At 55.3% G+C, this 15,439-nt stretch overlaps 2 protein-coding genes across 6 annotated transcripts in view; both read left to right on the forward strand.

Annotated features, from left to right (window-relative positions):
• The window catches only part of ATCAY (ATCAY kinesin light chain interacting caytaxin), a 36,876-nt gene extending 33,693 nt beyond the window's left edge, over nt 1–3,183 (forward strand). For both annotated transcript variants that reach the window (XM_033400746.2, XM_004277203.4), the window contains exon 13: nt 582–3,183. In XM_033400746.2, coding sequence (XP_033256637.1) covers nt 582–591 — 10 coding nt within the window. In that variant the 3' untranslated portion in view covers nt 592–3,183. The remainder of the gene's footprint in view (nt 1–581) is intronic.
• A 7,210-nt stretch (nt 3,184–10,393) lies between these two features.
• Nucleotides 10,394–15,312, forward strand: NMRK2 (nicotinamide riboside kinase 2). 4 transcript variants are annotated; one of them, XM_033400748.2, is made up of 7 exons: nt 10,394–10,569; nt 12,860–12,950; nt 13,515–13,563; nt 13,648–13,804; nt 14,156–14,227; nt 14,602–14,708; nt 14,981–15,312. In XM_033400748.2, exons 2-7 carry the CDS (start codon nt 12,861–12,863, stop codon nt 15,064–15,066), a joined length of 561 nt encoding a protein of 186 aa, XP_033256639.1. In that variant the 5' UTR covers nt 10,394–10,569; nt 12,860; the 3' UTR covers nt 15,067–15,312. The 4 variants fall into 4 exon arrangements, with proteins under 4 accessions (XP_033256639.1, XP_033256640.1, XP_049563153.1 ...); XM_049707196.1 differs by lacking the exon at nt 10,394–10,569 and adding an exon at nt 10,803–11,062; XM_004277204.3 differs by lacking the exon at nt 10,394–10,569 and adding an exon at nt 10,842–11,083.
• The last annotated feature ends 127 nt before the right edge of the window (nt 15,313–15,439 follow it).

The following is a 15,439-nucleotide window of genomic DNA, read 5'->3' on the forward strand; positions in this document are numbered from 1 at the left end:
GTGGGAGGGTGGATAGATGGATGGATGGATAGGTAGATGGACAGGTATATGGGTGGATGGGTGGATAAACGGATAGATAGATAGGTGGATGGGTGATGGATAAGTGAATAATGGATGGTTGGATAGGTGGATGGACGGATGGATGGATGGATGGATGGATGGATGGATGGATGGATGGGTGGGTGGGTGGATGGATGGGTGGGTGGGTGGGTGGATGGATGGATGGGTGGATGGATGGATGGATGGGTGGGTGGATGGATGGATGGATGGGTGGGTGGGTGGACAGATGGACAGATGGGTTGGTGAGTAGATGGGTGAGATGAAGCCTGCCTCCAGTCTGATCGAGGGCACCAGCCCTGGGGCCTTGTTCTTTGGCTGGGGCACCAAGGGAGAAGTCCCCTTCAGAACCATACCTAGAAGGTGGGTGACAGGTGGCAGACCTTGAAAGGCAGGTGCCACTCTTGCTGCTGAGGGCACACTGAAGCCGATTAGATCATTCTTTTGGATTCCCCACACATGGAACGTTTTCCACTTTCTTTACATACAATAATAATAACTTGACTGTGTTTCTGCCTCTCCAGCATGTCCTGAGGTGACGTGAGCACAGAGGAGGACACAAAAGAAGATCCCAGATGCCAGGAAACCTCTGTCGGACGCCCTCTGACCCTGGATCTTGTCCCCACCTCATCCTGAGTCACAGTCTCCAGGGGGTGTCCGTCTCCTCCATCCATGTCTGAAACCCAACATCCTTTCCAGCTGCTTGAAAACTTTTTTTTTTAATGATGCAGTATTAGTGCGTTCTGGAAAAGGACCCAGTTCTCCACCCTCCCACACTCATGAGCTCATGGCCAAGAAGAGCAAGAAGCGTTGAGCATGGCCTGTGCGTCCTTGGTGGCCTCAGAGACCCCCCACCACCACCACCACACCACTGCACAGAATCCTGGTCAGGACCCTTCTCTTGCTTGTCACCTGGTTCAGGTTGGAGCCACAGATGCCCATCGACTCCCTGGCCGGGTCTGGATTCCTTCTTGTGCCTTTCCTGCCAGAACGGCCCCCGCAGCCCTGGGCATCTGGCCTGGAAACTCAACCCCCACCCCCAGCAGCGCCGTGCCCCCCGAGCACTGCCCAGCCTTTGAACTCACAGCTTTTCCTTTGAATAGCCCTCCCCTTGCCTCTTATAACTTCCACCTTCTTAGGGAGCATCGGAGCCCACAGCGCCAGTGAGGGCCGCTGATAATCATCCTTGTTCTACAGTTGTGAACCTGCATCCCCCTCAATCTAGAACATTCTCAAGCCCCTTGAACGCAGAGGCCACGCCACAGGGCAATCCCGATCAATACCTCCTACCGAGGGAATGAGCCTCCCCACTTCCCTAATCTCCCCAACAACATGGGGTTGGGATGTGCCCCCTTGGGCTCCCACCAGGAACAGAGGCCGAGAAACCAGTGCTGAAATAAGCTCATCCCAGAAACGCAGATCGAGAAAAAGGAAGATACAGGGTACTGAACGTTCGAGTGTTACAAAGGTCACTGGGGAGAATTAAAACCAGTGGCCTGGATGCTACGACCACCTGCATTCAAAGGAAGAAGATATCCTTAGGACAAAAAAAAAATTTTTCTAATGCAGTTGAAACGCCAGTCAGCTCGGAGCTAAAGGGAGTGAGTTCCCCATCTCTAGAGGCATTCAAGAAAAGGCTGGACGGTACTTGCACAAAGTGGCCCTCTGCGGTCCCCTCCAACCCTGAGAGTCTCTGTTTCTATGAATCTGAGCAAAAGTTGAGCAGGTGCATCGTCCGGCCCCTCTTGCTGGCTCTGTAGCTGGCTTCTTAGCGGGTGTCATCCAGGTTTGGTTGACCCTCCCTCCCCCAATAATTTCCCAGTAGGAGATTCCTGGCCTCAAAGGAGATGTTGAATGCTTCTCCACCTGGGATATCAAGGGGGTGCGTTTGGGGTTATCCCAATGGCAGGAGGGAGCCAGTGGCGTTCAGTGCTGAGCGAAAGGGACAGCAGTGCTTCCTGCATGTCAAGGAATTGTCCCACCCCAAATGCCAGTGGCTCCTGCCTTGGAAAATTCGGGGTTTCTAAGCAGCCTTGGACCTGCATCTTCTGGAACCCAGCACTGCTCCGGTGAGGCCAGGGCATTTGGGCGTCTGGTGGGGTTTTTAAATTTGTGTTTCTGCTCTGTTTCCCAAATGTCTAATAAAGGACCGGGACCATGTTCCAGGCGCAGATGAGTTACCTGGAGGCTGAGGCAGGAGAGGCTGGTGGATGGGCCTCTGCAGGCTGCCCTCCGAAAGGCCACTCCATCCTGGGCCAGCTTGTCCCCCACCCCTGCCCAGAGCGCCTCCTTTTCTAAAAGGTGCCTGGGCATCTGCCAGGTCACCTCGAACTCCAGGTTCAGGTGGCTGGCTCTGCTCAGCTGAGAGGGACACGTGACCCGCGAGGCCCGCAAGTCCACAGTAGATGCAATAACTCCTGGAAAGCCAGTGTTCCACTGGAAGAGAAAAAGGAGCCCGGAACAGGAACAGATGCATTCCATCTAACCCGACAATTACTGAGCGGCTGCAGAGGCGACAGAAGGACGAAAGAGGCAGACCCATCCCACCCTCAAGGAGCCTGCAGCATAACAAGAAATTCCAGCACGGACCCCCTGGTTCACCGTGGCCCACCGACCACCCCCTCCGGACCACCAGCAGCCATAGACAACGGGCAAGTGGAACCAAGGACCCCAACCCAACCTCACAGCCCCTCCAGAATAGAGAGAGACCCCCGGGGTGGCTGTCTCCAGGTCGGCCACCTGTCCACAGGTGTGTGAAGTTCTGAGGCACAGCTCCGTCCATACGGGGACACTGTGTCCTCGGTAGCACCTAGGGCTGCTACCCACACCCTCTGAAATCGGCTTTGAGAAAGATTTGTATCTGCGGGGCAGTTTTTGGCTGAAATGCAACGGATGTCGAGCCCTCCTTGTAAAGGAACATTGAGTTTTCCTCTTGTGACACATGGGATGCATCATAAGTCCCTCCCCCAAGTCGTAGTTCACACACCCATCCTTCCGACGACGGCGCGAGTTTTGTGGTTTTTAAAAACAAAAACAATTCATTCTGATTACTGTCGTGATATGAAGGCATCATTTCCATGAGCTTTGGGGGATTTTTATGTGAAATAAATAAACTATCACTGAGAAGGGAGGTTTGTGACTTTTGTCCACGTCCAAGGGATGTGGCACTGGTCTTGGTCGCGGTGCAGAGGAAGGAGCTTTCACAGGATGGGAGGGGGCACAGCTCAATGCCAAGCGACCTTGGGCAACGTTGGGTGACTTTGGGCCATGGCCTATATCCCCTTGCTTCTATCTCCCATCTGCAGCATGGGAGCCCCGGCTGGGTTTTTCCCGAGGCCCCTTTTGGCTCTGCCTGTCTGTGATTCAGGTTCCTTTCCTGTCCCCATTCTTCTCTGGAATCAAACTTAGTCAACAGTTAATAATATTAATTACTAGTCTTAAGCAATTCTCCAATCCCCGGCAGACACGAGCTGGGTATCCTACAATTTATCTCAATCCTAACACTACCGGTTCGGGCAGACCTTACAGGCTAAGGGTTCAGCCCCACAAGACGGCCCCGACTTCAGACACCAGTCAATCTCAGGTCCTAGAATAGGGTACAATTCAGCAATAGTCAGATGGAAGAGATGCACAAGGCGAGGTGTGGGGAAGGGGGCGGAGCTTCCACGTCCCCTCTGGGCACCACCCTCCCAGCACCTCCCTGTGTCCACCTAGTGGAAGCTCTACAAAAAATGTTTAGGGATTTTCATAGAGGCATGATGGATTACACCACTGGCCATTGATGAAAGTTCCATCCCTCTAATCCCAGGGTCAGTGGGGTCCCCTGGCCACCAGCCCCGATCCTGTGGTTATAGGGAGTTTCCAAAAGTCACCTCGTAGCATAAACTCAGGTGTGGTTGAAAGAGCTTGTTATGAAAGCAAAGGATGCTTCCTTCATCTTTACTATCTGGAGCCATTTCAGGCACAGAGGACATAAGACCAAATATTATCATAAAAGGGACTTCCCTGGTAGGCCAGTGGTTAGAACTCCACGCTTCCACGGCAGGGGGCACGGGTTAGATCCCTGGTCGGGGAAGTTCCACATGCTGTGCAGTGTGACAAAGAAAAGAAATTTCCAAAAAAAAAATGTATATATTATAACAAAAGATGTTCCCTCTTCTGACGTAGGAAATTACAAGGGTTTTAGGGGCTGTGTGCCGGGAACTGGGAACTAAGTCCAACTATGTTTCTTATTATAAATCATAATATCACAATAATAATAACAGTAGCAGTAATAATAATAGTCTGAGTCCAACCTAGCACAGGCCCCATGTTACTGAGAGGGGGGTCTGAGGCAGAGAGAGGGTATGTGGCTCACCTGGGGTCACCCGGACCCTGAGTGATTGGTCTGAGGTCTGATTCTGGGCCACCCCCGGCCACCCCATTGCTCGGCTGGAGACCCACAACCCTCTGCCAGCTGCAGGACATTGGGGGCTGTGCCCCTCAAAGGGTCAGAGTGGACCCTCCCATGTCAGGTACAAGAGGAGTCCTCCCGTTGTCCCCGCCCAGGATTTTGGGACCTGCTGGTGGCAGGGATGCCAGGACAGGCGTGAGGTCCACACAAAGTCACCATCAGGTTGATGGCGGGAGCTGGCAGGTGCCAGCCCACCTGCCTCTGCCATCCTGCCCCTCTGATGTCCAGTGAGGTGCCCTTCACAGAGAAGGTCGCTTCACGGGGGCTGGGAGGGGGCCTCAAGCAGAGGGGGCGAGCTGGCACGAAGGCGGCGAGGAAGGGGTGTTGAAGATGGCAGAGCTGGCTCTGGGATCAGGGGATGCCCTCTTTGGAGGGGATGGACCCGCCCCTCTTTCCCACCCCACCAAGTCTCTGATTATCCTAAGGAGGGTCTTGCGAGCCTCATTCATCCATTCGTTCATCCATTTGCTGAGCACTGGGGATCCCACAGGGCCCAAGCACCCCTTATGTTGCTCCCAGCCCAGTGGGGGAGTTTGACACAGGGAACCAGGGCCTCACTGGGGACCAGGAGGAAAGTCCAGGAAGGGTCCCTGGAGGGAGGGTCCTCGGTGACTGGAGACCAGAGAGAGAAGTAGCAGTTAGCTAGGCCAACGGGCGGGCGGAGAGGTGTCCCCGGCGGAGGGCTCGGCAAGGGCAAAGTCCTGGAGGCCAGACAGAGCTGGGTGAACCAGAAGCAGGAAAATGAAGGGCAGCGGGAGTGCAGGGTGGGCGCTGGGGGGAGATTTTTACTATTAGTGGCATTCAGCACATTCACAATGTTGTGCAGCCATTACCTCCGGTCCAGAGCTTTTCCATCCCCACAAAAGGAGACCCCATTCCCATTAGCAATTACCCCCCCCACCCCTCCCCTAGCCCCTGACAACCAGGAATCCACTCTCTGTCTCTGTGGATTTGCCTGTTCTGGACGTTTCATACTATGGGACAGGATGGTCACTTTTTTTTTTTTTTTTTTGCAGTACGCAGGCCTCTCACTGCTGTGGCCTCTCCCGTTGCGGAGCACAGGCTCCAGACGTGCAGGCTCAGCGGCCATGGCTCACGGGCCCAGCCGCTCCGCGGCATGTGGGATCTTCCTGGACCGGGGCACGAGCCCGCGTCCCCTGCATCGGCAGGCGGACTCTCAACCACTGCACCACCAGGGAAGCCCAGGATGGTCACTTTTAATAACCTTGGACCAGTGGGCTGTTTGAGGATCAGCAGGTCTGCACTGGGAGCCCATGTGCCAGGGTGAGCCGACCAGGAGGCCTCCCAGCAGTGCCCTGCCAGGGCCTCTATCTGGGCATGTCACCATCACCCATGGCTTGGGCCACATGCCCCACAAGGGGGCTCCCAGGAAATTCTTGCCACTGAAACTGAGCCGGAGGTCACACCCAGAGCTGGCTTTCCCCTGCCTACGGGGCAGCTGATGGAGCTCAGTGGAGGTCACACCCAGAGCTGGCTTCCCCTGCCTACAGGGCAGCTGATGGAGCTCAGTGGCACAGGTCCGGCCAGGCTGAGTTGCCAAGAGAGGCAACTGAGACCCAGAAGGGGCTGGACGGGGGAGAAGGGGGTGGGAGCCAGTGGACAAGACCCCTGTCTTGGCCATTTGCTCACTCTGCCCCTGGTGGCCACCTCTGAAGTGAGGGTCACTGCTCCCAGTGACCTCTCCTGACTTCTGTGCCAGGTGAGTCCTGCCTGAGGCCACTAGGTGAGTCCATTAACCAGTTATCAACAAGGTCCATCACTTTCTGTCTCCACCGCTGGTTGGTCCTCAACAGCTATCTTGGCCACAGCGGGTCCTGCCGGTGGAATCGGTGGGGGGTGGGGGGGGTGAGGGAGGTCATGGCGGTCCAGACAGGGCAGGGCCTGGGCATGAGGACAGTGGGCTTCTTTTCTTTTCTTTTCTTTATTTATTTTTAGTTGTGGCATGCAGGATCTTTTTCTTTAGGTGCAGCATGCAGGATCTAGTTCCCTGACCAGGGATCGAACCCGGGGCCCCCTGCATTGAAAGCGTGGAGTCTTAACCACTGGACCACCAGGGAAGTCCCTGTGCTTCTTTTAAATGCAAATAAGAATGGGGAGGCATGTGGCAAAGGAGAGTTGAAACAGAGGAAAGACAGCCCCTGGTCTGGGTTTTTACAAAGCTCCTCCCTCTGGCCATCATACAGAGGTAGTTGGTTTAAAGAAAAACCACTGCCAGACAGTTCAATCTGTAAAACCGGATTGTACTCAGGAGCTACTGCAATGGCTCCACTCCTAACAGCACAGGCAAGCAGGTTCACAGCGAAGGAGCCGGTGGGCTCGGTGGACAGAGAATCACTAGGAGGAGACTTGAGGGGTAAGGGGGGGATTCTGGCTACACTGACTTAGCAGATTCTTGCTGAAACACCCTCGTGTTTCAACCGGCGGCTGGATTCAAAGATCTCCTGCCCCTCCCTGTTTCATTCATTCCCTCTGCTACCATTTAGGGAGCCTCTGCCTTTTGTGGACCCACCCTTGTTAGGCACCCGGGACACATCAGAGAACAAGACACATCTGGCCCTGCCTGCCCCGGAGGGAACTCACAGTGTGGAGGGAGGGAATGGGGATCCAGAAAGGCTTCCTGGAGGAGGAGACTGATGTCCAAGGTGACACAGGATGGCTTAGTCAAAGTTAGCCCAGGGGAGGAGGATTGGGTAAGAGGAGAGGGGTTCCTGGAAGAGAGAACAGCATGTACAAAGGCCCTGTGGCAGCAGCTCTGGGTGCTGAGGGTCAGGTAAGTGATGGGTAGGGCAGGGCATCCTCCCTTCATAAAGCCTCCTGGAGGTGGAAGCCCAAAGCCAAAGAGAGCCTCCCTCCCTTGGTTGGGGCCAGCAGCCTCCCTTTATAAAGATAAGAACAGGTGAGGCACAGAGATGCAAGGGTGGGGCCCGAGCTCCCCCAGGTGGCAAGTGGCAGAACCAAGATTCAAATGCAGGATTCTTAACCAGGGCTTCTTAAAGTGTGTCCAGTTTGGGTGAGGGTGGTGGTTGCTGAGACCCTTTCAGGGGGTCTTCAAGGTCAAAATCACACATGAGCAAAAGATCCATTCAAAGTGCAAAGACAGGGACTTCCCTGGCGGACCAATGGTTAAGACTCTGTGCTCCCAATGCAGGGGAGCACGGGTTGGATCCCTGGTCGGGGAACTAAGATTCCACATGCCGCACAGTGTGGCCAAAAATTAAAATTAAAATAAAATAAAACAAAGTGCAAAGATAGACGAATGGCCTTTAATGGAGCAGAGAATGAAAGAGAACAGGCCACCTTCAAAAACCTCTACCTGTCCAGTTCGGGTGTAGGACAAAGAAGACTACCCATGATGACCTAAAAAGGCTAAAAATCCTCCTCTCTCTGTGTGAAGCTGGGTTTTCTTCCTATATATCAACCGAGACAGCTATGGAAATGGGCTGAATGACAAGCAGATGTGAGAATCTTTCTAAACCAGATATTAAAGAGACTTGCAAAAATGTAGAATATCACTCTTTTACCTAAAAATTTTTTTTAAATTTCAACAAGATGAATTTATTCTCTGACAGTTCTGGAGGTGAGGAGTCTGACACGGGTCTCACGGGGCTAAGATCAAGATGTGGGCAGGTGGGCTTCCCTGGTGGCGCAGTGGTTGAGAGTCCGCCTGCCGATGCAGGGGACACGGGTTCGTGCCCCGCTCCGGGAGGATCCCACATGCCGCGGAGTGGCTGGGCCCGTGAGCCATGGCCGCTGAGGCTGGGCGTCCGTAGCCCGTGGTCCGCAACGGGAGAGGCCACAACAGTGAGAGGCCCGTGTACCGCAAAAAAAAAAAAAAAAAAAAAAAAAAAGATGTGGGCAGGGCTGGTTCCTTCCGGAGGCTGCACGGGAGCATCAGTTCCCGCCTTTTCCAGCTTCTAGAGGTGCCGCATCCTTGGCTCACAGCCCCATCCTCCATCCTCACAGGCAGCAGTGGGGTATCTTTCTGAACCTTCTGCTGTAGCTACATGTCCCTTCCCTGTGATTGTAGCTGGAAAGGTTCTCAGTTTTTTTTGTTGTTAATTGAGGTGAAATTCACATAATACACAACTAGCCATTATTGTAAAGTATACGATTCAGTGACATTTAGTGGGTTCACAATGCTGTGCAACGATCACCTCTAATTCCAGAACATTCTCATCACCCCAGAAGAACACCATATAAGTAATCACTCCCTATTTTCCCACTCCCAGCCCCTGACAACCAGGAACCCACTCTCTGTGTCTGTGGATCTGCCTGTTCTGAACGTTTCCCGTCAATGGATCCACACACTGTGTGTCCTTCTGTGTCTGGCTTCTCTCACTGAGCATCGTGTTCTCAAGGTCCATCCATGTTGCAGCGACTGTCAGTGCTTCACCCCTTTTCATGGCTGAATAATATTCCATGTGCGGATGGAACACAGTTTGTGTATCCATCATCTGTGGATGGACACTTGAGTTGTTTCTACCTTTTGGCGCTTGTGAATTATGCTGCTGTAAACATTCACGTACAAGCTTCTGTTTTCATTTCTCTTGGGTAGACACTTTGAAGTGAAATTGGGTCATAAAACCGCCAACTGTTTTCCACAGCAACTGTCCCATTTTCCATCCCCACCAGCAACACACAGGGTCGCCGTATCTCCCCATTCTCACCAACACTCTTTATCGTCCATCTCTTTGACTATGGCTACCCTAGTAGGCGTGAGTGTTCTCTCACTGTGGTTTTGATTTGCATTTCCCTGATAATCAGTGATGCTGAGCATCTTTTCATGTGTTTGTTGGCCATGAGTATATCTTCTTTGGAGAAATGTCAATTCAGATTCTTTGCCCATTTTTAAATTGGGTCGTTTGTCTTTTTGTTGTTGACTTGTAAGAGTTCTTTATATATTCTGGCTAGTAACCCCTTACCATATATCAATATATGACTTGTAAAAATTTTCTCCCACACCCTGCTTTGTCTTTTCACTTCCTTAATAACGTCGTTCAATGCACAAGACATTTTTAATTTGATCAAGCCCACTCCCTTTTTTTATTTTAAAAAAATGTTATTATTTTTCATTAAAAATATTATATTTGGGGCTTCCCTGGTGGCGCAGTGGTTAAGAATCCGCCTGCCAATGCAGGGGACACAGGTTCGATCCCTGGTCCGTGAAGATCCCACACGCCGTGGAGCAACTAAGCCCGTGCGCCACAACTACTGAGCCCTTGTGCCACAACTACTGAAGTCTGCGTGCCTACAGCCCATGCTCTACAACAAGAGAAGCCACCGCAATAAGAAGCACGTGCACTGCAACAAAGAGTAGCCCCCGCTCCGTGCAACTAGAGAAAGCCCGTGTGCAGCAACGAAGACGCAACACAGCCGAACATAAATAAATTAAAAATATATGTATTATGTTTATGTGACCATGTAGTGATCAGTTGTCCTTTTTTTTTTTAGTTGCAGCATGTGAACTCTTAGTTGCAGCATGCGGGATCTAGTTCCCCCACCAGGGATGGAACCCAGGCCCCCTGCATTGGGAATGTGGAGTCTTACCCACTGGACCACGAGGGAAGACACTGGTTGTCATTTTTTAAAGTTAACAAACCTTTAATTTTTCTCAGTTTTAATGTATAACGTGGTAAATATTATCCATGACGATAATCTATTTAAAGAAAAGCTCCCCGGGGCCTCAGTCCTTTTCAAGAGTGGAAAAGGGGTCCTGAAACCAAAAGGTCTCCTCTGGTGGGGAGGCGGGGTGGGGCATGTGGTCCCATCCGGTCAGTAAGGGGGCGGGGATCAGCAGGGCCCTGCCTACCCCACCCCCTAGCTGCTGAGAGGCCTGAAGCCAAACGCAGTGACGCTAGCCCTCACGTGGGCGCCCGCTGAACAGCCACTGGTGTCACGCTGAGATTTCCTGGCGGCCAGGGTCACGAAAACAAAGCTTAAGTTCATCTTGGCATCAACCCCCTTGGAAAAGGAAGTCCCCTGTCGTGTGGTACCTCTGGGACTGGCCCGCTGCTGTCGCTGGAGACGGGGAAGCGGGGGTGAGTTCCTTTTTTCAGCCCCCAGAACCGGCCTTAATGTCAGGGTCAGGCGAGGGTACACACCGGGCTGGATATTTTTAGGGAGGGAGGAGGTGTGGCTGGTTATCTGCCCCGTGGGCAGTCTGGCTAGGAGGGGGCAGGCGGGGAGGAGCGGGGAAGAGGCAGCGGGGTGACTTCCACCCGCACCCCCCTGCCCGGCCGACCCGTGACTAATTTAGGCAAAAGACAGCGTGGAGCTATTTCCATCCAGTGGGAACAGGTGCGGCGTCCCCAGCGCTCCCCGCCCAACACTTCATCGCGCCGCCGGCCGCGCTCCCCATAGGCCGTGGGCCGCCTCCCTGGGGGCGGCCTCCGGGCGGCTCCAGCCTATAAAGGCGCAGGGTTTTCTCAATGAAGCCGGGACGCACTGCGGGGTCGGGCCCAGCCGGGTACCAGGGAGTCGGGAGTTGGCCTGCCAACAGCGGTCCCCGCCGCCCCTCCGCGCGGAGATGAAGTACATTGTGGGCATCGGAGGGTGAGCGTCCAGGGCCCCGGGCGGACCGCCCCGCGGGGGCAAAGGCGCCGAGCTCTCGGGAGAGGCCGGCCGGGTGCTCTCCTGTGCGGGCCGAGGTGGCCTGGGCAGGAGGCCGGGGAATGAATGGAGGGCTGCCTGGCGACTGGTGTCGCAGGGACCCGATGCCCAAGGTCGGAGTGCGGGGAGGGGTCTCTGCCCTCTGTTCGGCACAGGGCCGGGTGCGGGGCCCAATTAAAAAATTCCAAATGTAAGTCACTTCCCCATGCTGCACCCCTGACTAGATTCAGGGGGGGAATAGAAGACTTTATAAAGCCCAGGCCGACCTTCCTTAAGGCGCGCGGGGGGGTGGGGGGCGAAGGGGAGGAAGGTGGGGAAACTCCGACCCCAGGGAGGCACGTGGGCAGGTGCTGCGGGGTCCCCAGAATGGCACTCCCCTGACTGTGTGGCATCTGCCTTTGCAGCCACTTCTGCTGACCCCAGGCAGGGGCCTTGCCTTCCCGGAGATTTATTACCAGTAACCAGGCCTTTTTAAGATGATGCTCGAGAAGCATTTAGCATAAGCAGGGCTGGCTTGGCGCTCCCACCCGGGAGGTCGCCCTGGGTCCTCCCCCTCTTGGTTTAATGCTCCATCACCCTCTTTAAATTCCTAATAGAGACCAGGGCCCTCCATTTCTGCACGTTCTGTAGCCGGCCCTGAGAGCACCGTGTGTCTTTCAGCAGCAAGTCAAATTAACATCAGGCATGTTCTAACCTGCTCCCCTTAATGTATGGGGGTCACCTTTCCCATTGGCCCTTTTAAACGGCTGCAGGTCCCCCCCCTTCCACACCCAGCTTTCCACCCCTGATTCCTAGGAGAGGGACAACCAGGTCAAGGGGACACTCATTCCCAGAAAGGCCTGACAGCCAGCCTTCTCTGTCCTTCAGCGGCCCCAGTCCAGAGTCCTTAGGGTGACCATCCGTCCTGCTCTTCCTGGGACTGAAGGGTCCCCAGGATTTGTGACTTTGAGCACTAAAACCAGAGACATCCCGGGCACACCAGGATGAGGTGGTCACCCGGCTTTGCCCATTACTTTTTTTAATAATCCTTTCCCTTTGTCATAAGGTGATTATCTCTTCCCGGTTTTGCAGTGAACTGCCGGTTTTCCTACCACAAGTATCTTTTTCTCCCCCAGTTTGCACTTGCTTTAACAATGTGGCTTTTTTAAAAGCCCTGCTGAGGCTAAGTCACACGTGGGCCTCAGTTTCCTCGAGCTCCGGGCACCACCTCCTGGGTTTGCAGTAACACTGGACGAGTCTGAACACAGAAAACAGTGCTTCCATGACCCCAGCCAAGGCTGTGTTCACTTTTTTGGTTGTTTGTTTTCATACCCTCTGCCCCCTTTCTCTGTTTCGTCAGGCAGGTGAGCACAGGCCTGTGCCTGGCCCCAGCGGGCAGTGGGCAGTAGTGGGCCAGGCAGCCCAGATCGGCTGATTAGAAAGCCTCCTCTGACCTAACATGAATAGAAATACCCTCTTAGCTCTACTGTTTTACAGGCCTGTGTTTGTTTTGCTTTGTTTTGTTTTTGGCCACGCAGCTTGGCTTGCGGGATCTTAGTTCCCAACCAGGGATCGAATCACGCCCCCTGCAGTGGAAGCGCAGCGTCCTAACCACTGGACCACCAGGAAAGTCCCTACAGGCCTGTGTTTTAGATTTGAGTCTGATCCTGGGGGCCCCTCAGACCCAGAGAGGTCCAGAGAGGGGACCCAGGCAGCCTCACGTGTATGCTCTCTCCACAGCATGACCAACGGCGGCAAGACCACACTGACCAACAGCCTCCTTAAGTCACTGCCCAACTGCTGTGTGATCCACCAGGATGACTTCTTCAAGGTAGCTGCCCTGGCTGGGGACGGGGGGTGGCAGCCCCGAGAAGGAGACTCAGGGGAGCAGACCCCTCCCGGGGCACCCTGGGCTAACCTGAGTCGGGAGATCGAGGGACCGGCGATCTCGGTTACTGAGCACCTACTGCGTGCTGGCAGTTCTCACGGCACACCCGTTCCCCATGGGACAGATGGGGAAACTGCGGTTCCCAGAGGGTGTGTGCCACCTGGGTGGTACCCTTTACCTCTGCAACTCCACTTTCCCATCTGCAAAATGGGCTCTGAGCCCGCCCTTGATGCTTTGTGGAGGGTGAGGGGGTAACTAGATCATAGATGCAAAATCCCCCCGCCCCTGGTCCCAACAGTCACAAGTTTGGGGAGGGGTTCTGAATGCCAGCCTGGAGCCCCCCACCCCCGCCTGGGACCTCGAAGCCTATGACTATCAGCTGCAGGGGGCCGAGGCAGGCAGGGGCACCCAGACCCTCACTGGGGGCTCTCCAGGCGCTGTCACCCCAGGGTGGGGTAAGGTGGGAAGGCGGGCACTGAGCCCGCGGCTTGGGCTCCTCTGTTTCAGCCCCAAGACCAAATAGCAGTTGGGGAGGACGGCTTCAAACAGTGGGACGGTAAGGACGGACGGCAGCCCCGCGCCCCCTGCCCTCACTGCCCCATGGCCCCCACCCCACCAACACTCGCTTTCCCGCCCCCAGTGCTGGAGTCCCTGGACATGGAGGCCATGCTGAGCACCGTGCAGGCCTGGATGAGCAGCCCCCAGAAGTTCGCCCGTGCCCACGGGGTCAGTGTCCAGCTGGACGCCTCAGACACCCACATCCTCATCCTGGAAGGCTTCCTTCTCTACAGCTACAAGTGAGCATCTCCAGGTCTGGGTCCCGGACAATCCGGGCCCTCCCAGGTCACCAAGTCTCTATTTTGACAGACAACCTTGCTGGGTGACCCTGGGCAGGACATCGTACCTCTCTGGGCCCATCCAAATTGGGAGAGAGGGAGGATTCCATCCTCAGGGTGGGGGGCTAATGCGGGCATAGTAGGAGGCTGGCCGATGCTGGTCCCCTCACTCATCCCTAACCGAATCAGCCCAGACAAACCGCCCCCCCCACAACCAGTCCTCATCACCCAGGAATGTCCCTGGAGGCCAAGGCCATGGGGGGTTGTGTACTTTGACCCACGGGCGCTGACCGGGTCCCCTACCCCTGCCAGGCCCCTGGTGGACTTGTATAGCCGACGGTACTTCCTGACCGTCCCGTACGAAGAGTGCAAGTGGAGGAGAAGGTGAGCCTGGGGGCCCTGTCTGCATTCCCAGGTGGGACCAGGAAACTGGGTAATGCCTGCTGGACATGGCCACCCTGAAGCTGCAGGCTGACGGGCAGCAGGCACCTGGGTGGTCAGTGCTGGGTTCCAGAGGCCCATAGCCTGCGGCCTGGAGAGCGTGGCCCACCCATGCCCTACCCTGGGCATCTCCCAGGCCCACCGGGGAAAATGCTGGAAGTTGGGGCACCCAGGCCCCAGCACGGGGCCCCTGAATTAGTGGGGTCCCCATTCTCAGTGGTGCCACACCGACCTAGTTCCCTCACCCCAGGCTCTGCTTGTGGCATCACCCTTGGGCGACATGGGTGTTGCTCATTCTTGCCCATCTCCCTCCCCAGTACTCGACGCTACATGGTCCCCGACCCCCCCGGCCTCTTCGACGGCCACGTGTGGCCTATGTACCAGAAGTATAAGCAGGAGATGGAGGCCAATGGCGTGGAAGTGGGTAAGTCCCTGAGTAAGATGAGGCCAGCTCCTCCCCACTGGGACCATTTGGGAAACCTGAAAGTCCCTCCTCGAGTCTCACCACCAGTCTCTCTCGCTTTGGGCCCCAGAGGCTGGTCTGTTCCCGCAGGCTGACTCTGCAGGCCAGCTTCCTCCTGACCTGCAGTCCTCTAGTCCTCTGTGAGCTGGCCCCCCGCCTCCTGGCAGCAGCCCCAGTGACCCGGGCCACGGTTGGGCCCCCAGGGCCCCTGACTGTGGCCTTTCTGATTTCAGTGTACCTGGACGGCATGAAGTCCCGCGAGGAGCTCTTCCACCAAGTCCTGGAAGACATTCAGAACTCGCTTCTGAACCGCTCCTAGGTGTGGCTGGAGAGGAGGGGCCCAGCCCCCAATGCAGGGACCCAGACACAATTCCGGCCACAGTACGGCCAGGCTGGCGGCATCCCAGCCAGACACTGCGTGACCATTTCCCTTTGGGGAAGTCTGTACATATGAGAGTGGAGGCCCCACTCACAGCCCAGCATCTCAGGGCCCAGGCATTCTGCCCCGAGATGCTTCTGTAACCTCGATGGCGGCTTACGTACTAAACCTGATCCTGTTTTCTAATCGTTGGGGTCCAGCCTGTTGTGTTCGAGGTGCTGAGAGGGACCCTCCTGCCCCATCTCCTTGGTGCATTGCTGGCATGGGGGGGGGGGCGACACCGAGGGCTCTGGGCAGTTACAGTCTCCACCTG

The sequence above is a fragment of the Orcinus orca genome, chromosome 3 (genome assembly GCF_937001465.1).
Source record: "Orcinus orca chromosome 3, mOrcOrc1.1, whole genome shotgun sequence".
NCBI lineage: Eukaryota > Metazoa > Chordata > Mammalia > Artiodactyla > Delphinidae > Orcinus > Orcinus orca.